Source organism: Sarcophilus harrisii, chromosome 5 (assembly GCF_902635505.1).
Source record: "Sarcophilus harrisii chromosome 5, mSarHar1.11, whole genome shotgun sequence".
Taxonomy (NCBI): Eukaryota; Metazoa; Chordata; class Mammalia; order Dasyuromorphia; family Dasyuridae; genus Sarcophilus; species Sarcophilus harrisii.
Window position 1 is genome coordinate 176,292,319 of NC_045430.1, and position 27,395 is coordinate 176,319,713.

At 43.7% G+C, this 27,395-nt stretch overlaps 1 protein-coding gene and 1 long non-coding RNA gene across 2 annotated transcripts in view; one reads left to right on the forward strand and one right to left on the reverse strand.

Moving 5' to 3' along the window:
• The window catches only part of SND1 (staphylococcal nuclease and tudor domain containing 1), a 468,465-nt gene that overhangs the window by 431,545 nt on the left and 9,525 nt on the right, over positions 1-27,395 (forward strand). Inside the window, exons 17-18 of the mRNA XM_031939005.1 lie at positions 14,131-14,319; positions 22,911-23,052. Of these exons, the coding sequence (XP_031794865.1) occupies positions 14,131-14,319; positions 22,911-23,052 (331 nt within the window). The remainder of the gene's footprint in view (positions 1-14,130; positions 14,320-22,910; positions 23,053-27,395) is intronic.
• Positions 10,492-19,304, reverse strand: LOC116419372. The gene is made up of 2 exons (XR_004229668.1): positions 19,021-19,304; positions 10,492-11,234 (listed from the first exon to the last, which is right to left on the reverse strand). It is a non-coding gene; the product is annotated as an uncharacterized LOC116419372 (long non-coding RNA).

Sequence of the window (27,395 nt, forward strand, 5' to 3'; positions counted from 1 at the left end):
AAATTAGAGTCAATTCTCTATATATTTTGGAAATGAGTCCTTTATCAGAACCTTTGACTGTAAAAATGTTTTCCCAGTTTATTGTTTCCCTTCTAATCTTGCCTGCATTAGTTTTGTTTGTACAAAAACTTTTCAATGTGATATAATCAAAATTTTCTATTTTGTAGTCAATAGTAATCTCTAGTTCTTCTTTGGTCGTAAATTCCTTCCTCTTCCACAGGTCTGAGAGGTAAACTATCCTATGCTCTTCCAGTTTATTTATGATCTCATTCTTTATGCCTAGATCATGAGCCCATTTTGACCTTATCTTGGTGTACGGTGTTAAGTGTGGGTCAATGCCTAGTTTCTGCCATACTAATTTCCAGTTTTCCCAGTATTCTTATCCCAAAAACTGGGTCTTTGGGTTTGTCAAACACTAGATAATTAAAGTTATTGGCTGTTTGGTCCTTTGAACCTAACCTATTTCATTGATCAACTAGTCTATTTCTTAGCTAATACCAGATGGTTTTAGTAACCGCTCCCTTATAATATAATTTTAGATCTGATACAGCTAGGCCACCTTCATTTGATTTTTTTTTTTCATTAATTCCCTTGAAATTCTTGACCTTTTGTTTTTCCATATGCACTTTGTTGTTTTTGTAGGTCATCAAAATAGTTTTTGGGAAGTCTGATTGGTACAGCGCTAAATAAATAGATTAGTTTAGGTAGTATTGTCATCTTTATTATATTTGCTCACCCAATCCAAGAGCATTTAATATTTTTCCAGTCGGTTACATCAGACTTAATTTGTGTGGAAAGTGTTTTGTAGTTTTGCTCATAAAGTTTCTGATTTTCCCTTGGCAGATAGATTCCTAAATATTTTATACTATCAGTAGTTACTTTAAATGGAATTTCTCTTTGTAACTCTGACTGTTGGATTTTGTTAGTGATATATAAGAATGCTGATGACTTATGTGGGTTTATTTTATAATCAGCAACTTTGCTAAAGTTGTGGATTATTTCTAATAACTTTTTAGTAGAATCTCTGGGGTTCTCTAGTATACCATCATATCATCGGCAAAGAGTGATAATTTGGTTTCCTCATTGCCTATTCTTATTCCTTTAATATCATTCTCAGCTCTTATTGCCAAAGCTAGCATTTCTAATACAATATTAAATAGTAACGGTGATAGTGGGCAATCTTGTTTCACTCCTGAACTTATTGGGAATGGTTGCAGTTTCTCCCCATTACATATGATGCTTACTGGTTTTAAATAGATGCTACTGATTATTTTACGGGAAAGTCCATTTATTCCTATACACTCAAATGTTTTTAATAGGAATGGATGTTGGATTTTATCAAATGCTTTTTCTGCATCTATTGAGATGATCATGTGGTTTTTGTTAATTTGGTTATTAATATAGGCCAGATTTTTAAATCAGAAAATTGTCTTCCTGACTCCAGGCCCAGCACTACACTACCTTAGCTGGAGGAAAAGACAGAGACAGAATGAGAAAGAGATTGATCCTTTTTTTTTTTTTTTTTTTTTAATTCAGTCAAGTAATGGATTCAATGATATGGATTGTTCAGTGACTTTTTGGGAATTCCAAATTACTTTCCAGAGAGGTTAGACTGATTCACAGCTCATCAACAATGCATTAGTGTGCCATTTTCTCCACAGTTCCCTTCAGCAATTGTCATTTTGATTTTTTGTGATCTTTCCCAATCTAATGGCTTCAAGGTACAACCCAAGTTGCTTTAATTTGCATATCTCTTATTATTGGTAATTCTGAGGCTTTTTTCTTTTTTTTAATCAACTTTTTATTATTATTATAGCTTTTTATTTGCAAGATATATGCAAGGGTAATTTTTCAGCATTGACAATTGCAAAATCTTTTGTTCCAATTTTTCCCCTCCTTTCCCCCTTCCTCCCCCAGATGGCAGGTTGACCAATACATGTTGAATATATTAAAGTATATGTTAAACAAAATATGTATACATGTCCATACAGTTATTTTGCTGTACAAAAAGAATCGGACTTTGAAATAGCATACAATTAGCCTGTGAAGGAAATCAAAAATGCAGGCAAAGATAGAGGGATTGGGAATTCTGTGTAGTGGTTCATACTCATTTCCCAGAGTTCTTTTGCTGGTGTAGCTGGTTCAATTTCTGAGGCTTCTTTCAAATGATTTTCATTTAATATCTTGGACTTCCTGTTTATACTCTTTTGCCATTTATTTAGAGGGAAATGGCTCTTATTCTTACAAATTTTAATCCATTTTTTATATATCCTAGACATTAAAAATTTTCTGTAAAGATTTTTTTTCCCAGCTGTTTCCTTTCTAATTTTAACTGCATTGGTTTTATTTGTCCAAAAACTTGGGGTTTTTTGTTGTTGTTGTTGTTATTTGTTTTTTACAAAATCAAAATTGTTCATTGTATTTTCCATGAATATATTTGTTTTGTTCCATTGTGAATTCTTAGTAATTAACAAAAGAATATTCTCTACTTGTTCCTGTTGTATCTAAACCATATATCTATTTGGAAATAATCTTTGTATATGGTATAACATGGCAATCTATGCCAAACTACTTTCCCAGCAGCTTTTATCAAATAATGACTCTACCCCAGGAGTTGGGGGCTTGGTCTCTAAACATTGCAAAGGATTGCTTCTGTCCATGGTTTTTCATTAAATCTGTGCAGTACATGAAATCTCAAGAATCTTATTTAATCTTCCAGTAATAAGTTAGATTTGAAGAGGTTCTCATAATCCATATTCTCAGAAGCCTTGCTTCATTGTAAATAAATCTTTTCTTACTGTATTTTGATTAGTATTATAAAAGTACAGAACACTTCAAATTTTTTTTTTTTAATTCTCCAGTTTTTTCCCCCACCCTCCAGTGGGGCAAGGTATGGTTCTATGTGGATATATTAGGGTTAAGACAAAAAGATCCTCCTTTCCAGAATAAAGGCTAGGAAGATTTTCAGTGATCAGAAGTCAGCAGCATCATTGTGAGGAGATAGGCTCAGACAGTGCCATCATGAGAGTAGCAAGGCAGACAGTAAGGGAATCTTCTTGGAGAAATCCACCCGATCCATGTTGGAAGATGCTAATACCTCTTCCCCCAAGCAGAGTATGAGAGGAAGTGAAGAGAGGTGCTAACCTTTTGTTTTTTTTAATCAATGGCAATAACTGTCAGGCTTATCAGATTTGCAGATCACAAGGCTGGGAGGGATAGCAGTTGCTCTGAGTGAAGTAGTTGGTATCCCAATAGATTAGACAGACTGAAATGTTGGGCCAGGTTTAATTAGGTGAAATTTACTGGGAACATATGTGTATAGTCCTACATGTATATGCAAAACCAAAATTGCAAGAATATGGTTCAGGCTGTATGTGGGGAAACAGTGTGCCATAGTAGTCAAAAAAGTTTTAACACAATCTTAGTTTAATGTGCATTAAAGGAGAATAACCCCAAGAGAGGAGATAGTTCTGAAGTCTGCCCTGACCTTACTACACCTATAGAGTGGTGTTCAGCTCTAGATTCCTCTTGAGTGAACACAGGTCTACCTGCACCGTGCCAACCAGGTATGAGTCGCGGTAGAAGGAGAGCTAAAACGGAAAGAAACCAAGACCACCTGAAATAGAGACTGGTACTCCAGCTGCTGTCCCTTCTTGATAGTTTTCACTTCTACAAACCATAGATCTGGAAGAAAGAGAGGAATAGGCTCAGGGGTGTGCTGTACTCTGCTGCCTTCCCTTGTACTTGGTTAAAAAGGAAGTCGTATTCCCATTCCAAACATATTCTGGGCTGCCAAAGGCAACCAAGCCAATTGTGATTCTGCCCCCTCTGCTCACCATGTTGGTGAGGGAGCCTACCTCTCCATACTTCTGAGTCATCACTGCTGGCTGCACTCACCAAAGGCAGTTTCTCGTGTGTCTCCAAGCTAGGTCAGCTGTGGAAGAGGCAGCCACAGGGATACTCTCACCCTAGAGAGTTGCCTGGCAGAGTCCATTTCTGCGCAACATGACGCTGGTTCCTTCCAGGAGATGGCTTCCTATCTCGGCAGCTCTACAGTTGATTCTCCTGCTGTTGGGCCGGGAACCCTGAATGCTTACCTCAAAGACCAAGAATCGAAGTCAGTGAAAAGTATAGCAAATAAGGACACTGAGGTTTCGAGCTCTCCTCTGAAAGTATTAGAACAGGTCCTTGGATCAGCTGTTGGCATCAGATGCCTGCAAAGAAAAGTTCTGTATTTGAATTTGCCTGGTTGGCAATTCATTTTTCTTTTTTAAACCCAGAACAAAGTCTTGTCCATCTCACCAATCATTCGTTCTGATCTTCTGTGAAGCAAAAAAAAAAAAAAAAAAAAAATTTCTTCCCATTTCCACCTGGATCTAGAACTAGATAAGAGCCAAAGTTAGTTCTGCTATATCTGGGAGGCCTCAATCATGGAGAGAAGGAACACCATCTGGAGGCCACCTGACCTGAATGAGAGCACTTTTTATTCTTAATCTTAGCCAAAAACAACTTTGCACAGCTAGAGGACCTTTGGGAGCTGCTAAAGCCCGCAAGTACATGCATACTTAGGTACTTGTAGTATATACAGATGGAGCCAGCCAAGCTCAAGCCAGCCAGGGTTCCCTAAGCCATACCAAGGATAGGAAGGGTTAAGACTCACTACTGGCCTCCAGCCTCGGGTTTTCCTAGGAAGATGATCAGTCTGCTTTCCTTATTGTCTGCACCAAAGGAACAGATTGCATCAGTTTGTAAACTCTGTTACCGCTTGCAAAGGCCTGGAGTCAGCAGGCTTTCATTTCCCGGCAGATGAGGACGCTGCTGATCGGCTTGGCTGCTACATCTCTGCCTCCGGCAGGGCCCAGGAGCCTCCCCATCATCCTGCTCCTCCTTCTGCACATGGGGGAAAGGCACACAAGTAAAAAGAGTATCAGTCTTCGCACAGAGAGACCCCACTTAACTTCCCAGCCATCAGGATCCAGAATCTGAGGCCCCCTTTGAGCACTGTGCCAGGCCACGCTTGGCTGCCGAGCCTTCCAGGGTCTGGCTTACACCAGAGTTTGGATGTCAGAAAGGCGGCTGTATACACAGGCAGCTAGCTATATGCACTGGGCTTCCAGGAGTCAGCTGCTCCAGCAACCATGAGGAATTTGGGCAGAGGCTGCTCATTGAGAGCCACAGTGACGCTGCTGCCTACTCTCACCTCCCCACCTCTTCCTCCTTGAGCCGTCGACCCAGACCACTTCCCACTTGGGTCCCAAGAAGCCTTTCTGAGGAGCTACCTCTCTTGCTACTAGGATTGTTCTATTATCTCCTCAAAGTAATTGAGTTAGGATGAGCAGGGCTTTGCAACTCACTACTGGCCAAGTCTCATATTATGGCCATAGGCTGTAGTATTCATATAAGGTTAAATTCAGCATTCGGCATAGTTCCTTAGCATGCTCCCTTAAGCTGCATGACGTCTCTCCTGCCCAGTTCCATTACAGAGTGGCCCCTCTGCCTACTTGGTACTCAGATGGCAATCTGAAATAGGTGCAAGGGCTCTCTCTTTCCCCATCCCAGGCCCCTTTCTACATTACCTCCTTCTGTCCTCCTGCCCTCCCCTGTCCTAATTCCATTGCTTCTTTCCTGGTAGCTCACCAGTGCTCCTATTAGGCCTAGGGCCTTTAGCAAAGCAGATCTCACTGACTCCTCTCCTCTATACTGTAGTTTAGTTTAGCAGACACTTTTTTCACAATTGCTATTCACGAGAAAGAAACATAAAAAGATTGTATTTTCTGTCTTCAAGGAGCTAACAGTCGAATGGGAAAGATAAAACATAAATAATTAAAATACAGACTAGTGTATTGTAAGTACCCAAGAGGGATGCAAAATGCTAGGAGATCTTTGAGAAGGGGAAAAAAAATCATCTGTAATTGGCTGGATCAGGTAAAATAGAACATTTGTCGATCTTCAAGGAGTAGGATTTCAACACACATTTCTATTGGGGAATATGAGCAAAGGCACAGAACTTAGTTGGGATATAGAGTAATGAGTTCTGTGAGGACGGAAAAAGATTGGTACCATGATATGGAGAGCCTTGAATGCCAGACTAAGGAGTTTAAATTTTACTCAGGCAGTATGGACGGGGCTTTTTTCTTCTTACTATGAATACCCATCTCCAGCTTCTTAACTCATATAATTTCTCACATCACCCATTTACCCTTTTGCCCCAGCCCCCATCATAGTCTTTGTTTGTACCTACATCTCTACTCCACCTTGCTTGCTAGATAATAATAAATAATAATTAGTATTTACATGGTGCTTTAAGGTTTACATAGTACTTTGAAAATATCTCATTTTATCCTATAGCAGGTGTAGCTTTAAGAATTATTTAAGTCAAGAACAGAGCCAAATAATATATAGAGATAACTCAGATCCTAGTAGTGGTAGGATATTCAACCTCCCCAGATCTTAGACTTGTTTGCTATCCCTCAAATGTTAATTGAGCTGTTGTACCTCAGCTGTACTTGCTCCAGTATACTGTGTATCTAGTTCTTTCCTTATAACTCTCACAGGTCTTTCAGGATAATGGAGAATCCCCATCAGGTATTTTCCAGGGATCCTGGAGTTGCCACTGGGTAATTTCCTAAGGTGCCTCAGGCATTTTGCATAGCTCAAATACAGTTCCTGCTGTGTGAGTGGGAGAAGTTACTTCTGTCTTCCTGACAGAAGAGGGGAAAGGGGGATAGGGTGAATCTGTATGCATGATCGGATGGCTTTCCCATTCGACCATATCCTGATATGGTATAGAGCACATAGACCTGATCTCTCATCCTTATCCCCACCCTTTTGTATTTTCCAGATCAATTGGGCTTTAGAATCTGTGACATTCTTACTTTCTGGACTTTTAGTGTGGCTGCTTTCACTCAGTGATTATTCCACAGTTTCATAGGTCACTAGGCAGAGGCTGCAGGAGACCCATTCACAATATTTATACTTTATCTGATACCTGTGCCCGGGAAACACTTGGGCATTGAGGCAGAAGAAGAGTTAGGATTACTAAATGGGGCTCTGGGAATTGCAGCAATCTATTGCTATGTGTACTTCATGTCCTGCCACAGGGCAAGGTGGTTGTCCTTTCTCTAGCACTTTACATTTCAGTACCTGTTCCCTAGAGGTTTAGGAATGATGAGCTAAGAAGTATAGGCCTTGTTAACAGACAGCTCTGCAAAGAAGCAGAGATTTCAGGGTTCTTCTTCTCCTCTTGACTATTCTTTGCTACCAAAGATGAAGGACATAGCCCCCTGATTATTTCTTTGAGTAAAAAACTGATTCTGTTCATATTTCCCATAAAGGAAGAAAACAGTACTAGTCTGAGGGAAATAGATATCCAAAACCCAGGAAGGGAAAGGGAATATTATGTGGATTAGGGGCACGTGTGTTTGAGGATGACTGTGCTTAGAATTTGTTTCTGAAAAGGAAAGTTATAGAGAATGACATTGAAAACCCTATTACTATTAGGTTTTATGTCTCCAGCCAGCAAAAAGGCTAGGGCCTTTTCCCCTGTAGGAGGCAAGGATAAGATCAGAGTAAAACAGCCTCACTCAGTGGACACAAAGGTATATGCCATACCCAGATGCAAGAATCTCTTCTTCAGTAATTAGGAGAAACCCAAATTAACAGCCTGTGCCGTTTGTATTAATTTGGTAAATAAGCCAGAACAATTTCATTAGTGGCACATTAATGTGCTTGGGAGCAGAAGGATGTATCCTGCTGTGAGGCAGCAGAGCCTGTACATTGTCACCTCCAGGAGAGCATTTGGGGGTCAGGCCCAGCTCATTGCCTCTGACCCCAGCCCTTTTGTCCTTTCTATGTGGCTAAGAGATGGCTCCCAGCCACCATAATAGAGGTAGACCCTGGGTTATAAGGAGTAATTGTATCAATGCAAAAACACATTGACTCTCTGACTCAATAGATTGAATTGTTTTTTATGGGGGACAGAGAGGAGATAAGAAAGGGCATCCAATAATGGATGGATGGTTGAGGTTTCCCAAAGAGTTTCTAATTCAGAGAAAGATAGACCTGAGAAATAAGTGTAAGGTGAATTCTATAGCTTTAAAAAGTCACATTCAGATTTTTCCCTGTGCCAGAGGGAAGTGTAACAGAGTGGCTATGACTAGATTGGGTACTGTCCTATAGACAACTGGATTAAAGAGACAACAAGGAGTATGAGACCAGTCTGGTTAACCAGTAGGCAGCCTTAAATAGATATTGATTGCTTACCATAGACCATTTTACTATGAGTTGAGAAGAAATATAAGATCCAACACTGGGCACTCATTAGGTGTTTGTAAGGTCTGCCTATTCTCAGTCAAACAAGAGGCAGAGGGATTAACACAATAAGTAAACCTAGAAGCCCTGCCTTTAGATATACCAACTTGAGCTTTCCGTTGTGTGTCTTGACTTCTTGCTTCTATTCTAACCGGAGACTCACTTCTCATTTCCTTTGGCATAAAGTCTCCTGTTTGCCTTCCTATCAGAGTAACTCAAAAGACTCACATCCTTTTCCTAGTACATTGTACAATGTGTCTGTCTGTTCATCTCAGCTTCTGTACGAATGGAAAGCTATGGCCCCCCAGAGAGATGAGGCAGAGGAAGGAGGTGATGGAGTAGAGCTACCATCTGTCCTATGTTGAAGCTGCTTGCAACCTCCTGGTCATATTAGCCCATATACATTCTCATTCTCTCTCCCCCACACACATATAACTATACACACATACTTTCTCCCTCCTTTGTTCCCTCCTCTCTCTTTCTTTTCCTCCCTCCTTCCCTTCTTCCTTCCCTCTGACCCCTTCCCTCTCTCTTCCTCCTTCCCTCACATACACACACACACATACACACATACTCTCTCTCTCTCTCTCTCTCTCTCCTCTCTCTTCTCCCTCTCTCCCCTCCCCCGCACCCCCCCTCCCCCCGCTTTTTATGCCCTTATCCTCACCTTTCTTGCCCTCTTCCTCTCTGGGTCTCTGTCTGCTGTCTATCTCTCTCACACTCTTTCTCCCCCACCCCTCTCCCTCTCTCCCTCTCATGCATGTATTGCTCATTCTCAGGCCATCTGGCTACCTATGGGAATCACACATACCCATATCTGACACCAGAAAGAGAAGCAGTTCTGTCACATGCCATTGTATATAGCCTCTAAAGGAGACCATCATTTCCAGAGTTCATGCACCCTACTCCTGTTGATTCTTTCCTTCTGAGCTAATAATAGTAAAAAGGCTATATAGATATACTGTGGGTTAGAGGAAGAAGAATGTTCTTTGATATTCTGGAGCTCATCCTATTCATTTAATAAATCCCAGATTTTCCAATAGTTTTCCTAAAAACCAAAGATAGTCCTCATTTCCATTAAACAACATTTTTGAATCCTACTTAAACTATTTACTTGATAGGTAACCCAGGACAAGTTGGTTAACTTCTTTTAGCATCAGTTTTTTTATCTTTAAAATGTCAGTGATAATTGTACTTAAAACAGGGTGGGAGCATAGAAAATAGGTGAAGATTATATACCATAAGGTATGTATGTCAACTACTTTGTCCAAAGTACTGAGCTAGGTATAATTGAGGCTATAAAGATAGTTATGATTTACTCCCATCCTTCAGAGAGCTTAAAAGTTATTAAGGAAAGAAAACCCAAACACACAGATGAAAGATGACATGTACCATGAGAGAGATGAAATACTTTAAGGATTCATAAAGAGGAGAACTTTTTTTAGGTTATCAAGGAATCAAGGAAAGGTTTATGAAGGAAATGACCTTTGAGTAGGGATTGCATGTCAACAAGCTAAGATATGGAGCAAGGGCATTCTGGGGAAAAGAGACAGTTTTAGCAAAGATGTAAACGTGGAGGTGGGGGGGAGACAAAAAGCATATTCAGATTAAATCAATAAGTCCAGTCTGGCTGGTAGTACAAAAGATATATGTTGGAGATTAATGAGAATTAAGGCTAGGAACATAAGTTGGGTTGAGTTGTAAGACACCTTGTTTGCCGTAATAGAGAATATGAACTTTCTTTATTAAGTAAGGAGTATGTAAACAGTGATAACTTTCAGGTGGGGAAAATGGTGTGATGAGAGCATTAATCAGGCATCAAAAATCTCATACATTGCTCCATAGAACTTGAAGTGGTTGACGCAGGCTGACTTCTGCCCCAAAAGGCAACTTCAGAACTGAAGGGTGGCAGTATATAGAAAAAATACTAAGGCCCACAAGCCTGTAGAGGAATTGTCCCATAGGGCCAAAGGCAAGAAGTTGCACCTTCTCTTTCTACTGAGCTTGCCTCTACCTTTACTTGGGGTCTGTGGTTTGATTGAGAAAATCATAGCAGAAGAGGCAGTAATAAAAAAGGAAATAATAGTAGCCCATGGGTGACAGCTTTATATCCTCCTGCAGCCCACTTCAAAGCTTTTTTCTTGAGTAGCTGGCTGGGCTCAGAGACTTGTCAGGCACAAGTTAGCATATTGATTGCAGGCAGGAAAAGACTGGTTTAGTGCCAGGGTGGGCCCTACCTATTAAGAAAGAACTGGGCAGTTCCCAAAGGCCATTGGTCCTTTCATGAGGCTTGCTGTTTCTGAGAGCCAAGCACTCTGGGTCTTGTCTCAAAAGGGAATGATGTAAATTTGAAGTTGGTGACGATAGAAACTGCCTGGTGGCTTTTTCATTAGAGGCGATGGGATTATGGCCAGCTTTTTCCCTGTACAGCTTTGTCTCTCAGTACCAATCTTTAAGAGTCTGGATCTGGGGTTCTCAATCAGAGGTTTAGGAAAAGGTGCTTTAACGGGACTCTGAATAGAATAGCAGATTTCAGAAGAGAAGAGGAGAACTTGGAGAGCAGAAATTATATCTTTGTTTCCACTGACCTTTGGATTCCTTTGTTTTATTTTTCTTTAAAGAACATCATTGGTAAAAGAATCCATAGACTTCACCAAACTGCCAAAAGGGATCCATCCGTGATACAAAACTGGTCTAAAGCAGTAGTGCCCAAGGGCTAGTAGAAGATGCCTAACAATCTTAGCATGCAGTACTCCCTCAGAGCTGCTGCTACTACTACTATTTCCAAGCATATACCTCCACTGAGCCATGATGATTGTGCCAAGGATGCAGTAAGAGTCCCAGTTTCTTAGGAAAGGCCCAAGAAAGAGACAGAGAGCCTCTCTTCTTCCTGTTACTTCATTGGAATTCCATGTGGAGAGGAGCTGTTGGGGGGAAGGGAGGGAAATGTTATCCACATGGTTGACAAAGCCCAGCAATGAAAAGATAATGTCCACATTCCCTATTTCTCCCATCTCATTCTTCCCCACCATCATCTTGAAGTCATAGCCATTCAAATGGAAAATCTCTTCAGTCTTGAACTGAATGTTAGAAGGAAGGGTTAAAAGCTGCTTTTTAGCATTAAGGAAGACACCATAAGGAGGCTCATGAGTGTGACATTCCTATCTCTGATCCTCTACTGAATTCTGTCCCATCATTTAAGAGCTAATAACTTCTATCCTTGAGTGTCCTGTCTTTATCTACTCCATTGTCAGCTGGCACTTTTTGGGCATCAGGGTGGTAGCAGGAGGCATTGGGGAGTTTTCCCTATAAACTAGTTGCCATAGCAGCTTGTGATCCGAGCACCTATTTTTATTGGTTTGGCTGCTTTCTGAGCAGCAATTCTTCTGTTCCCCTCCTCTTATCTCCCCCACCCTCCTTTACCGCCTCCAATTTGGATCCCTCTTATGAGATAATTGCCAGTAGAAAAGAGAGGAAATGCATATCTAATAGTCTGTGCCTCTTTCCTCTTATTGCATGAGGTTTTGTTGGAGCCAGGTAGTCTAGCATAGTGGGAATGCTAGAAAGTGACTGGCTTTCCATTCAGGGTCCTGGCAGGACTCACCCCTCAGTATGGAGCCTTAGATGAGATAAAGGAAAATAGGCAACTGAGTTTGTAGAATGATCAGTGTAGTCCACTTGAGGTCCTGATACCCTTGTAAGGGGAGTTGGAATGTATTTGAAGAGGAAGAGGTTAATACTGAACCAAAGAAAGCTAGTAGTATTTGTCAAAGGTAAAAAGGAAAAACTTTCCAGTAGGGACTAGTCAGTCAATTTTCAAGCATCTATTAGGCATTATGCTAAGCAGTGATGATACAAAGAAAGGCAGAGACAGTCCCTACCCTCAAAGAGGTTATAGTCTAATAGAGGGACCAGGAGAGAAGGGTCCCTTCACCTCTAATTATATGAACTAAACTATATTCCATTATTCACATAATTATAATATTTAAAAGATTAGCTATCACTATGTATAAAATGTAGGGATGAAAGTCTGGTTGTTGTCTGGTCAGCGGAATGCAGGTTTCATCTAAGGCTCTTTCCCCTTGACCTTTGGTAGGCAGCAAGGATAGGGCTCTTCCCTCTCAGATAGAGAGTAATCATATCCCCGTGCAAAAAGCTTCCCAAAATCCTGGTGGAGCCTGGGTTGCCCCATGACCCACGCTGCAGCCACTGCTGGCTCTGTCCCAGGCACCAGTGAATTCTCAAGTATTTAGACATTCATTTTATTGTTTAATCGAGCTTGAAGCCATTTAAATTAATACAAGTTTTTACACTTCGCAGCAAAGGTTTTTATGGCCCCCTTTAGTGGAGTGAGAAGGGAGGTGAGAGGAGAGTCAGGAGAGAAATACAAAATGAGCTAGGTTCTCAAATGAGAGGGAAATAGTCATTGAAGGGAAGGGGCATGTATCTGAGGCCTTTTCTCACACTGGACATTGTAAGCTGTGACTCGGTTATTTAGTATTACTCCTAACATTGTACTCCTTGGATACCAAGTAGATGAAGCTATTTCTAGAATAGGAGAAAGAAGCCAGTGCGCTATGTAGGGTGCCCAGAGGAATTATTTAGACCTGACCTCTTGCCAACCAGCACAAATGCCTTGTCTGGGCCCATGACCTGGGCACATGGTTACATTAGAGGGCACTTGCCATTGCTGACACCAAGGCCCTGTGCCATCTATGAGTGCAGTACATAGGATTATAAGATTTTTATGTGTAAGGGACCCTAAAAATCACCTAGTCCCACTCAGTCTGTCTTCCTCCTATTCCTGCCTGGCATTCATGGCAACCACTTTAATTACCTTCATTAAAAATTCATTCATTCAACTCCTCCAGGCAAAGCACTGCCTCCCCAATCCTTAGGGACAGCCAGGTTCCCTAAGGGCCCATTTGTCTTTCTGCTGCAGAGCTGGAGGTGGGAGCTGAAGAAGGGTGGTAGCCAACACCAGCCATGTTCCTCAGCCTTTCTCTCTGTCAGTCTCAAAGCACAATGATATTTGCCACCCCAAGGCAAAATCACTGCTGTGTCCAGAAATCTGGACTTTCCCTGCCCTCTGTTCTTCAAAGAGCCTTGTAGTGGACTAAGATTGCTTTAGTGATTAGATTCACCCCTTGAAGCCCCAAGTTTGTGGCAGAGTGATGGGAAGGTCTTGGATGGAAAGGCATGGTGCAGGCATGGGGAACATCTGCCCTGCAGGCCATGTAAGGCCTGTAAAACATTTGCTAAGGCAAACTGCAGGAGATGATGAGCTGAAAGCTAGGTACAACAGCCTCCTACTGCTTGAGTTCTACACGTTGATGATTTTGTATGGGCCACGAATATTTATAAATATCCAAATGGCCCTTGGCAGGAAAAAAGGTTTCCCTTTCTTGGTTTAGTGGATGTCCTGGTTGTCTGACATTCCATCTGGGGATTCCCAGGCCATAGGGAAACAAGGAAAGTTTCCAACAAGGTTCCTGTTAAGGGGACACAGATGGCCTGTAGCCCAGGGGCAAGAAAGAGGGGTTCCTTGGTGACATGATTTTGGACTATGAGGTCATGGGTCCTAGCTTTAGAGGAGGAAGGGGTTCTAAGAAGTGCAGTCGGGCAGTGTTTCTAGCCAATGATATTCCCCTGCCTGCCACATCCTTGCCCACTACTGTTTCATAGAGCAGATTCAACCAGATCATGAAGAAATAGCAGTGTCTTCTACACACACTAGATAGTTTCTTGCCTTTCACCATGCATCAGCCCGGTGCCCCAGAGCCATCTCTCTGCTGACTGGTCCCTTCTCTGTCTCCCCAGGTGGAAGTGGAGGTGGAGAGCATGGATAAGGCTGGGAACTTCATCGGCTGGCTGCACGTCGACGGTGCCAACCTGTCCGTCTCCCTGGTCGAGCACGCGCTCTCCAAAGTTCACTTCACGGCTGAGCGCAGCTCCTACTACAAGTCCTTGCTGTCTGCCGAGGAAGCCGCCAAACAGAAGAAAGAGAAGGTGAGCAGTCCCAGGCAGACTGAGGTGGGGGAGGCTGCAGCCCCTGGAGCCAGAAACCGGGCAGCTGCTCCCTCCTCTCTGCCTGCCATAGGGTCGTGAACATAATCCTATGAGGAAGAGTGAGGGCATATTGTCCTCCTTCATTTTACAAAATCCCGGAAAGACGAATGGCCTGCCCAGGGTGGCAGAGCTAGGACACCAAAGACAGTTGTCTTTTCCCTAGAAGGTCACATCCAGGGACAAAAGTCATTTTGAGCTGGAACCTCAGCTTGATGGCTTGGGGTGGAGTTCTTTCTTGCCCCAGATAAGCTGGGATTGACCAGCAAGACCTGGAGTTACCAGGTGGAGTTAAGAAGATTCTACTACAGGCGACTCTGACGTCTCTGCACGCCGTAAGGGAGTCCTGACTTTAAAGGGGAGCCAAGCATAGGCATGTCCTACAGCTGGAATGGCATCAATGGGGAACCCTCAGTCTGGTTTCTAAGGGCTGAGCTCACTGAGCTCAGGCAGGCTCATCACCAGGTTGGCCACAGGATAAAGATTTTATTCTCCTCCAAAACAATTCTCAATCATCTACTAAATTGTAGTGGATTTCTGGTTGGCGTCAGGGGGCAGATATCCACACCTACAAAACTACAGATCTTTGAAGTTAGGTCAGCAAACCCCTTGCCGAAGCAGGGACAGCCACAAAGGGAGCCATCTGCTTGGGTCAGACAGGAGTGGCCATTACATTTGTCTCCTCTTAACTTCTTACCCAGGACATTGAGTCATTCTGCCCCAGGTACAGCTGTCGTTCATGGTATAGCTCAAGAATGCTCATTTAGTCTTTGTAACAATAAGGCATTTGGAGTGAGAAAATGGATTAAGGTAGATAATAGGGAAACAATGGGGACTGAGCCCCCATGAGGGAGAGAAAGAGGGGATCGTTGCACTTTTACCAGACCCCTGACTTCTCCAGGATTCCTTGGATGGCCCGTCATTTGAATCTGCTTCACATTACCCCGCCGCCAGGAAGCCCATTTTGGAAGCTACCCCCAGAGAGACATAAACCTGTTAGGATGGCAGATTTACAGTACATCAGCCTCTGCAGATACTGCATTGAAGAGATGGGGGATGGGTCAGGAAGCATTTTTGGGAAACAAATTGTCGATTAAAGAACAAAGTACTTGGGTGATGGGAGCCAGCCTTCCCTGCCCCCACCTACCCTCTCCAAAAGCCTGGCAGTGGTTGACTTACAGCCCAGCACTGATAATGGGGATAAATCTATCGGCCACCAATTTGTCAGGGTTTCTCTGTGCTTGAGGAGGATTTTGTAGGACAGCCGTGCTGAGCCATAAATTTGTTCCAGGAATAAATGTTTTCTTCCCTATGGGGGTAATCATCTGGTTCTACGTCTCCAATTCCCAGAGTGGGGCCTGCTTACCTAACTAAAGGCAGGGGTTCCTCTGCTCTTTTTTTCATTTCTCCCCATAAAAGAAGACTCCTTCCTTTATCTCTTTCTGCCTTTATCTTTCCTCCCCTTATGGAATTGGTTTTTTCTCCTTAAAACTTCTCTCTTTCCTCCTCATTCCTACCTTTCCTCTCAAATCACCCATCTACCCACCCAGAATAAGCCAAATACACAGAAAATTTTTTGGAATTTGAGGAGAGCAATATTAAATTGCAGTTCAGAAATCATCCAAGATAATAGTGAGGTATGAGAGACCAGTCTTCCCCATAATCACTTTGTGATAGAAGCCAGCTTTCTGTACACAAATAAATACCCCTCAACTAGGAAAGGATTTTCCATCTTTTTTTGTTGTGGCTCTTGAAAAGAAAAAAAATTATTTGAAATGCATGAGAGCTGGTGCTTTGGATGCTGAGAAGTGAAGGATGGTGAGATGGGAGAAATTGAAAGGACTAGAATATCTTGTTTTATTCTCCAAAGCCCAGTTTCCCAAACATCCTCTTTTCCTGCCCCACCAGCTTCTCTAAACATGTGGAGGCAGGGCAGCATTTTCTGCCATATAAAAAACCCTATCCTTTCTGCTGCATATTCTAAGTTCCCAAGATGGAGATGAGAATTGGTTGATATGTTTAGGTGAGTGCCACATCAGCAGAAGTTGAAGTCCTCTCTGAGTAGTCACGATGAGTAGTATGAGCAGCAAACACCCATTTTCAAGACCCAGATTCAAAAACAGCCTCTCCTTCTGTCACTCCCACTCAGCCACCTCCTCGCTGCCCACTGCAGATGGAAACAGTTCTCCAGACCTCTTGAGCCAAGAGTAGGAGACTCCAGCCAGGCCCTCCAGGCTTAAGCCAGTGGGGGATGAAGGGAAGCACAGCCTGTGCCAGGTGTTGGGATCAGGCGTCATTATTTACTCTAAAGTAGATTGGGCTCAACGAGCCCAAGTCATCATTTACTGTTGCCCTTTCATAAAGCCAGGAAGTCATTATCAGTGATTAATTACTTAGATTGAATGTTTTTATTTCAGGCCAGTTAAAGAGCCTCCTTCCCTGTGCCTAGGGGCTGCCCTCCTTCTACCTTCTACCTCCCACCCCCACCCCAAGCAGAGCACAGAGCCTCTTCAGGGCCCTGTAGGTGCTGGCAGAAGCTGCCGGGCCTGCTCCATGCAGATCTCCTTGCAGGCCCCGGCTTGGCTAGCTGACCTTGCACCACAGGCTATTAGTAGGACTGCAGGGCATGATTGCTGGCCTTGGGGCAGGAAAATCTGGTGAGTCTTTGGAACCAAAACCCAAGACTACTGAACTTGTTTTGGCAGAAGATACATTAAGTTAAACTCCAGACAACATTACCAAGGCACTGTGAATGAAGAAGGGATGTCTGTGGCCAGCTAAGCAACAGGAAGAGATGGACATTGGGGATATTAGTACATCAGAGCTGAGAACAAGCACCCATTAAGAGCCCAGGAAGTGAGCCTGTCCTCTCCTCTCTGGGACTCTGGGGGAGATGTTAGGAGAAAAACACAAGACCGGGGGCAAAGAGGGTGATGCTTGTGATTGCCTGCACACCCTCACACCCAGGCACGTGTACATGCATCTATTTGGAGAACCTGACAATTGGATTTTCCATTTAGTAGCTACCCCCTGCTGGGCTAATTCCTCCCTGTCCCTACACAGATTCCTCAGTGAAAGGACTGGGTAGAGCCATGCCCTCCCCCTAGTAGGAGGCTGACTAACGGCACACCCCATTTTCCTCCCAGGGCCCTGGGTAGACCTGGAAGCCATGGGGTCAGCAACAGTTTCCTCTTTCCATTATACTGCCTGTTTTCTATCTCTTCCCATCCCATCATGGCCCTGACTGAGAAAAAGAGGGTATCATTGGCCATTGATTTCATTTTATTTATTTGGCTCCCCTGCTGCGGGCGTCAAGGCATCCTCCACCCTGGCCCCAAGCCAGTCCCTCCCCTGAAGCCTGAGAATAGCAGTATTAAATAAGAGTTTAGCAAGGAAAGACTTGAGCCAGCACATCCCCAGACCATGCTTCCCACCTCCTGCCAACTAAGGACAGGGGGCTCCCTGGGGAGGGGAGAGACAGGACCGAAAAGAAAGCTACTACTTCCTGACCTGATTTGCCCTTCACCCCATACTCTAGGCCTTGCCATACAGGTTCTTTACCAGCTCCCACCAACAGGTAGTAGTTCAGAGCCTGGTATGAAGGTTCAAAGTGCTGCAGCAAAATGGAGATTTGTGGGGCAAAGAACTTTTGGGGAAGAAGTCAAGGAAAAGGGAAAAGCTGGACTTCCACTTGGATCCAGGACCATTGCTCTGAAGGAGTGTGTAGACAGGGCTATCCCAGCCCAGTGAGTGGAGAGCAGGGGGAGAACCTTCCCTGGTCTAGTGAAAATCTCCTTCGTAGATCTGGGCCTAAAGGGAACCTGGGCAGGAAGAAAAGGGTCGCTATAGCCTCTTTCTTTTTAACCACTAATCCACCAAACTGATGAGTAAACAATGAGCTGGAAAATATAGCTGGCCCGTGGCAGAAGGGCGAGCCAGCAGCGCCCGAGTCCCACTGCTCTGTGGTTAGGCGGAGCCCCCTCTCCTTTTCCCGCGAGGCTCCAGAAGTCCCTTGTCCAGACTCTTCCCACTGAGGAATCAAGGGGAATGGCCAAAGTGCCTCCCTGTGCTGCCGCTCCCTGGGAGAGGGTACGGGGCTTGCTCCTCACCTTGCAGAGGCCTTTTCGGTGACAGTTGGAGTGTCAGCCTTGGGGATTACAAGTGACACGCTGCTTCTTGGTGATCTGAAGTGATGAAACGAGGGAGTGTGTGATGGCAGGGAGGACGTGGCATTAGCAGATGTCTTGTCAATGTCTATCTTCTCACGACCCAACATCCAGAGTGGAGGGGGAGCGGATCGCTACCACCAGAGCCCCCTTTGGCTCCGGGGCAGGGAGCGGGCCAGCCGGCCTGTGTCCTGAAAACCACGTCCTCCCTACCTTCTTCCCATAATGAAGTTCCACAACCCATCTCCGTCTATCGGTGGCCACTGGCCTCCAGGAGCAAGAAGCTGCCCTCCCCCATTTTATAAGAATGAAGACTGAGGCTCAAAGAAGTCCACGACTTTCCCAGGGTCACCCAGGTAGTAAGTAGCAGAGGCAAGACTCGAGCCCAAGTCCAGCATTCTCTCCACTACATTACATTGCCTCTCCTGAAGAAAAAAATGAACCCACAGTCTTCATCCTTGGACTTCCTCTTTCTTACCTTTAGCCTTTGGCCCACCAGGTCCTGGCACTCCACCATTACTGTCCTTGGTTTCACTGGCTCCTTAATATCCTGTAACGGGTGACTGGCCTCCCCAGGCGCTACTTCCCATCCCTTGTTCTGAGGGCAGCTGTGGAACTCTTGATATGTAGCCTTTACCTTAATGCTGCTAAATCCCCTTGAGCTATCACAGTAGGGATCAAGGAAAAATCAGTCCGCTCTCTTCACCATACTCCACTTACACTGGAAAAGTTTTTTCTCATACAGACGGTGACTCCCCTTCTTTAGATATCAAGAGCACAGACTCCCATTATGACCTAAACAAACAAAGATGACTTCTCTTCTCTGTTTATGGAGCCTGGTACTGTCGCCAGAATTTCTTTCACTCCTCACAGTCATTCTGGATTTATCCTTCATGCTCTGGCATTCTTCTCCCCCACAGAACGAGAGGGGAGAGACCAGGAAGAGTTAATACTGAGGCTGCTGTGTGCTTCTCTCCAACCTGAGGTTCTGTCCTGGGATCATCCCGGGGACACTGCCTCTTGGATTGGCTCTGTTAGAGGTTTGGGCAGGGAAGACCCTGGGATCATATAAGGTAACAAGAAGGAAAGAGTGCTGGGCGTCTAAGAGAAAATAAGGGGAGCAATAGGGGAGGTAGAGGGGAAAAAAGAAGTCTATGAGAGGGACTACATAGGAGTGTCGGGTGGCAGCATGGGCTGTCTTAGTCCAGCATTAATAATCTGATTGAAGATTGAAGCAACAAGCAGCCCAGCTGATCCAGAGATGATCCTAAATTAGTAAATTCTCCATGTGCCCTAGAGATAGGGGAACATGTTGACAACCAGGCATAGCTGGGCGGATGCAGACTGGCAGTGTGGGGAAACTCTGCCATAGATAAAATGTTAGGCCCTAGAAAAAGATTTACATGAAGTGATGCTGAGCAAAACAAGCAGAACCAGAGATACATTGTACACAATTAATCAGGAATGTTTGATGATCAACTATGAAAGACTTGGTTCTTCTCAGTGGTTCAGTGATCCAAAGCAATTCCAATAGACTTTGGAACAAAAATGCCATCCAGAAAAAGAACTATGGAGACTGAATATAAATCAGCACACACATGCTATGTCCACTTCTTTTTTCTGTTTTTTTCTCTCTCACATGGGTTTTTTTCCCTTTTGCTCTGATTTTTCTCTCCCAGCATGATTCATAATGTGTATTGAAAATCAATAAATTTACTAAAAGTTAAAAAAAAAAAAGTTAGGCTTCAGAAGACTAGCAGACAACCTCATTTCTTAGCAAACCAAGGCAGAAAGCACAAGCTAGGGAGCTGGGTACCTCTAGTCCCACTTTTGGGGATGGGTTCCATTGGTGAAAAAAAAGTCAAAGCTAATTGGGGGGGCAGCAAGAAATAGGCAGAACAGAGCTGTCATTTGAAAAACTGTCACTCACTTTTTCTGGTCAGCCAAATTTTGGGGAAGAGGGTTTTTTTGTGTGTGTTGACCAAATCTATGTGAATCTGGTGGGCAGACTTAATGGGAGTGTAAGAGTGTGTAGAAGTGTCTTGAATATAAGGATGTTGGAGAGTGAACATAATATATGGTGTGATGGGTAATGGTAATAGAGGAATTAATAGAGTGGAAGTTAATATGTGAAGAAGTAATTAATTGAGTGGCAAAATGAATAGCAGTACTTTAAAAAAAGTTCTAAATGTTCTACTTTTTTCTCCCGTCTTATTATTTCCTTCTCCACATAATCACATGCAGTGCTAACATTCAATCCAATAGTCATATACATTTTTATCTTAGGAAACGAGGAGAGGAATCTTGACAAAATTCTGTTTTGTAGAATGGAAGTCTTGAAAGCAGGTTTGGCACCACAAAAACCGTACCTACAGCTTTAGTCAGCATCCCCTGCAACTAGCCCTCTTTCTTCATCAGTGCCCTCTGTGAACCATATGGTGGAACACCGCCCTGATGCCCCTGTCAGAATGGGGGTGGGATGCCCTTTCTAACCCAGGGGGGCATTTCACACTCTTTACCTGTACTCTGCTTCCATTTCCAAGTATGAGCAGGAGTCTGGTTCTGGCTGTCAGAAAATCTTGGAAAAACTGCTAAACCTGGAAGGGGCATTGGAGAGCTTCCAGTTTATCCTCACCCCTCTGCCCACCCCTACCTCCCAAGCCCCCATTTTTCAAATGAGGAAACAGACCCAAAGAATCTAAATTACTTCCTCAGGGTCACACGGCTCTGTGACAAGGAGCCAGGACTCCTTACTACCAGGTCACAAGTATTTCCATTACATTCCTGCCTCTCACCTCTTAGCTGTTAGGGTCCCTCTCTGTCTAATGCCCCATTGAGGCCCAGGCCTCCCATGTACTTTGTCCCATCCTGTGGTCTTAGACCTCCTTCTAGCACCACCCACCAGTCCTCAGCTTCCAGCTGCTCAACTAGAAAGTCACCTCCCTTCCCAGGTCTGACGGGCCCCAGCCCTCGGATAATCTCCCTCCTGCAGGATTGGACTTGACGTGCCATCACATTGAATCAGTGTCGGAGCCACCTCAGTCCTGATAGCTTGGTGGGAGGAGAAGGGAGGGAGGCGAGGAGAGGTGAGAGAGGAAGCAGCCCAGCCTCTGCAGTAAAAAAAAAAGGGACCAGGGTGATTAGGAAGAGGCTTCCTTGATCCCTGTGCTGCCTGGGGCAGTCTCAGGTGCTGAGGGCCTCAGAGGTTGGACTTAAGGGACTCGCCCTAGCACCTCACCTGTGGAGTTCAGAGTGGGCCTGTTCCCTTTTGGGCCTCCTCTGTCCCTCCGCAGGCCCAGTGCCTATCCATTCTCAGTCAGTCTCTCAGCCCCTCATTGATTCAGAGCTGGAATGTCATCAAGATCAGCATCCCTCTTTTTACAGATAGGAAAATTGAGACCCAGAGGGGGGTAAGGGAGTTGTTCCCAGTAATGAGTAATAAGGGAGTCATCCCAGTAATGAGTGACCGAACCAGGTGGTGGCAGAGAGGGTGAACTTCTCTTCCTGTACTCAGTTCTGGCCTCGGGCACTTACGGATGTGTGACCCTGGGCAAGTCACTTCATCCTGTCTTCCTCAGTTTCCTTATCTGTAAAACTAACTGGAGAAAGTGGCAGTCCATTGAGGGCCAGCTCTGAGGAGTCAGAGGCGTCAGGCCAGCCCAGGTGTTTCCTGTTGCTTGTGCTGAAGCTGAAGACTGTGTAAACTCAGGAATATTGGCTCACCACTCCTCTCTTGTCTCTTGAGAACCAAATTATCTTTTTGATAACAAGGAAGCTAGGAAACTGCCAGAGAAAAATTCTCATGAGAAAGTTGCTTGTTATGGCTGTGTCTGAAGATATTAAAAACTCTTATCCTCAGATCAACAAATGTTCTTCGTTGCTAAGTACCCGCTTTTCTGGCATCATGCTTTCTCCTCAGCAAGGCCCCTAAGCTAGAGTCGGCAGTCCACTCCATGATCTTTGCCAAGAAAACCCTAAATGGGATCACAAAGAGTGGATGCTACTGAAACCAAGAGCCCTTTACCTCTAAATTCAGTCTTTCCCACTTTGCCAAGCTGCCTTAGGTAGCCCCAGTAGTTCCTTTTCTGAAACACCTAACCAGGTCACCTAGAAGGTGTTATACAGTGAAAACACCTAGAAACTTTGTTGGATGAGCTCTACATCTTCCAGAGTCAATGAGAATTTTGGGCAGACAGACAGGGAGGGAGGAGAAACAGCAGACAAGGTAAGATGCCCGCAGAGAAGACTTCCACTTGGCTCTCCCTTTTTCTCCTTATGTAGCTTCCTGTCCCGGTCCCATATCAGTGTAAGACCGATCCCGTCTCTCTGTGTGACTGACTGTGCTTCTCTCCCCTTCTCTGCCCACAGGTGTGGGCCCATTATGAGGAGCAGCCCGTGGAAGAGGTGTCGCCGGTGCTAGAAGAAAAGGAGCGCTCCGCCAGCTACAAGCCTGTCTTTGTGACAGAGATCACCGACGACCTGCACTTCTATGTTCAGGATGTGGAGACCGGTGAGCACACTGGGCTTGCCATTCTCCCGGTGCCTGAGAAGCTCGTTTCTTCTTTTGTCCAGTGGGAGAAAGACACCAGGCCCCTTGCAAATAAATTTCCCTGAAGTGAAGGCCTGATGCGCCCGGGTGTGCCCTTAGCAGCCCCTACCCCACCCTACGCCTGTCAGGTTCCTGTTCTTTCTTCACCACATCCTGCAAAGGCCTGTCTCACTACTTTTAGTACAGACTTGAGGTTCTTTCCTGAACCTACCGTGAGACTTGGAAACACCACGAGGCAGCGAATGTGGCCACTGGTTTCCAAAAGACGAGGGGTTTCCACTTTCTCCCTAGAACACCTTGGCCAGGCTAAGTAGAAAACAGATTGTCTCAGTGTCCAAGAGTCTATGTAAGCACTCCCCTCCTTCCTCCCACCTCATGATTCCATTTTCTGAGGTGCACATCTCCCCAGGGAAGAGAGCCAAAAAGGGAAGATCCTTGGTTCGCCTGTGCTGCATGTTTTTCCTTTAGAGGTTAACAGAACCCCCAGTGGAGTGAGTAGCCAGTTACCATGGAAACAAGAGGAGATCTGGGGGTAGGCGTCCCATGGGCATTGCCAACCCTCCTTAAAGCCTCTCTTCACCCCCTTGAAGCTCCTCCTTTTCCAGCCTCTTCTGCCTATGGAAAATTGTGCTCCTGGAGGCCAGAGAGGCGTTAAAAAGATGACCTTTAGAGGCTGGGCCAAGCTTCCCTGCCCTTGCTGTGTACTTCCTTTCCCCCTTTCATCTCTACCCTGCCTAGAGGAACAGAGTGATAAGTGAAAAAGAGGAGGCTCTCACAACATCCTCCAGGCAAGCTTAGAGCAGAGGGGCAGCAACAGCCAAGGAGCAGGGCCGAGGAGGAGGCTCCAGCAGCCCACACAGCCTGGCCCGCTGATGGTCTCGCCTCCTCCTCTCTCATGGTATTTCTCAAAAAGCTGCCTTTGGAGCAGGGCTATTCTGACAGACACCCGTCCTTTATTGGGCTTAGGCTCTCTGCGTCTGGGATGAGAGAAAAAGAGGAGAAAAATGTCCTAGTTATAGAGCAAGAGAAGAGAGTGAACAGCTTTTGGCATTGGGACAAGTGGGATCCTAGGAGAGACTGGCTTAGGAGACACTGATACCACCTCAAGGGAAGCTGTCTCGGACCCTTGGAGCCCAGCCAGGAAATCAGAACTGAAGAATTCCTATTTATATGCAGCTTTGAGGTTTACAAAAGGCTTTCCTCCCTGCACAGAGAGAGGGAAGCAATGAAAGGATTATTCTCCCATTTTGGAAATTAGAAAGCCAAGCCTCTAAGGGTTTAAATGATTTGCCTACAATTACACTACTAGTAAGTGTAGGTAGAATTTGAACCCAGTTTTCTTGTCTCCAAATCCTGGACTCTGCCCACAGTGCTGTGCTACTTCTGGTTATGTCTAATATGCTAAAGTCGAAAAAATATTAGTTTTTTCTCTAACATGATCATAGACAACTCTGTGGATTGAATTGAATGAGAATAAGGATTTCTATGTGGTAGAAATGAGAACCGAATCTAGACACAAGGCCAAAGTTTGCAGAGAGTTGTCAGGCAAACCAACTCGCATCAAACTCATCAAAAAGTAGCTGTTTTAATGAGACAAGACCAAGTAGTGGTCATTTTTGGAATGGGAGCAAAATAGGTATCTAGTTTTGCTCAAATAAAGCTGAGTACTTCTTCGAAAGGAGCATCTCACAACAAAGAGGACACTAGTACAGTATTGAAGACTACTTGCCATAGTTTCTCATTTTGACAATAATAGTAGCTTGAATTCACATCATGCAGCATCTTCACCTACACATAGAGATTTTAATTAATGTCAAGAGGTTGAGGAACTGTCAAAAGAGAGATTGAAGATGAATAATAGAGCGAAGCATTTTGAGCATTCTTTACAATGTACATGTGTTTGCATGTGTGTGTGTGTCATATATTCACTTATTCAATCTTCACAGCCACAGATAACTACAGAGTATTAATAGACAGATACAAGTATTAAAATCCTCAATTTATAGATGAGGAAACAGGTTCAGAGAGGTTATGGGGTCTGCCCACAGTTGAAGGAATCTCACTACATGTCTAAGAAATGTATACAGCCTTTACTTGAAGAACTTCAGGGAAGTGGAACCCATCATTTTCAAGGTAGTCCTTCCTGCTGAGGGGTAGCTCTCATTGTTAGGAAGCCCTTGCTTTGCAGCTTTCCCTCTTCCTTATGATAGACTCTCACATGCTTGGATTCCTCTATCATTGTCTCCCTGTCCCAAAATCTTTTCATTTTTAAGCTAAACATCCCTGGTCTCTTTCACTTGCTAGGATGAAGCATAATCTTGAGATTCTTCATCATTCTGGCTGCTTTTCTCTAGATGCTCTCCATCCTATCAATTTCCTTCCAAAATTATAGTGCCTACTACTAAGCATAATATTCCTGATGAGGTCTGAAGTACAAGAAGATAATAACCTCCCTGGACCTGGACACTTGATCACTCTTCATGTAGTCCTGTATTTATCGCATTCAGTTTTTGGTGGCCACATCACACTGTTGATAAGTGTGTTATCTATGTCTTTATCCAAGTCAAGATTGGTCTAGGTCTGACCATCCAAGCATTCCATCTACTAGCCCATATCTTTTTACTTTTGCATAAGATTAGCTTGATACTGCTAAATGCTTTGCTAAATCTAGGCATGCTGTGTTTGTACTACTACTCTTGGCTACCCATCCACTTGCCCATTCAAAAAAGGAACTTGTCTGGCATGATCAGACTTGGTGAATACATGTTGACTTTTCGTGCTCACTTTTTTTTTTTTTTTTTTTTTAATATTTACTAACTTTTCCTTAGTGATATATTCCAGTATTTTAGCAGAAATCAAAATCAGGCTTATAGGCAGACTTTATTTTATCTCTCTTCTGAAGATTAGGGTTAATATCTGCCCTTCTTATTTCTTCTCCCCTTCTTCATAATCTTTCAAAGATCACTTACAGTAACTTAATAATTGCATTTGTTTATTTGTTCTGTTTGTTGTTTTGGAGATAAAGTTCCTCTGTACCTGCTGAGTTGAATTCATTAAGGACACCTGGTTACTATCTCCCTATTTACAGGTGCATTTTGAACCCAAGCTCTTTGACTCCAGAGCCGGTGCCCTGCTGCCATTTTTAATCTGTCCCCTTCTGTCCAAAGATCATTCTCCTTGATAGAGAAAACTAGTAAAATAAAATGCAGCTCTGCCTTCTCTCCATTTTTTTTTTTTTAACCTTCCTTTTGGCCCAGATAGCAGCTCTGTCTCATATTTGAGCAGCTTTTCTATAGTATGAGTTTAAATTTCTTTTTTCAAACAAATTCTTTTTCCTTTTCTGTCTAGCCTCACTTTGTTCAGAGTCTTAGCACTCTCAGCACTCTTCTTACAGGATTGGGCTATCCTTTTGTATTCATGCTCCATTACCTGCCCTTGCTTCCATCTTCTGTTTATAATCAATTACTTAATGACTACTTCTGTTCCTCAGACAGGATGTTACATCTCTTTATCTCCAAGCTTTTGCACTAGCTGTCCCTCATATCTGAAATACTTTACTTTTCCCCCTTAGAAGCCACAGTTTCTTCAAAATTCAGCTCAAACTTCTGCAGGAAGTCTTTAGATCTGTTCTAGGTGCCAAAGCTTACCCTTTTAAGGTTGAATCCTGCCTAGTCTATATGTATCTTGCAAATACTACTTTTTTATTATATGTTCTCTCCAACTACAATGTAATTTCCTTGAGGAAAAGCACTGTTTTTATCCCCTTTTTTTGCTTACCTTCAATTTAGTATAGTGTCTAGAATATAGGAAGCATTTAGTAAATGCTTGTTGACAAGTTGTGCTTCCCCATCATTTTTTTTTTTTTTTTTTTTTTTTTTGGACCTCTTCTTTTTCCTCATAATATGAATTGTTTTTCTTTAGGATTTTAGAATTGTGTTCTTGAAACTTTTATATCCTTCCTAGATTCATTCACTTGTCTTGTAGAAATTTTTATCCACAGGATCCTACCTATATTTTTTTTTTAATTGCGAAGAAGGAAGGAATTTTATTTTATTTTCTCAATGGTTCTTTATTTTTTCAATGTAAAAATAGTTTTCAACATTCATTTTTGTAATATTTTGTGTTTCACATTTTTTTCTCCTTATCTCTCCTCTCCCCAAAATAACAAACAATCTGAAATAGGTTACACATGCATAATCCTTTTAAATATATTTCCATATTTGTCATGTTTTGCAAGAAAAATCAGATGGGCGGGGTGGGAGGTGGGGAGAACTACAAGAAAGAAAAAGCAAACAAACCAAAAA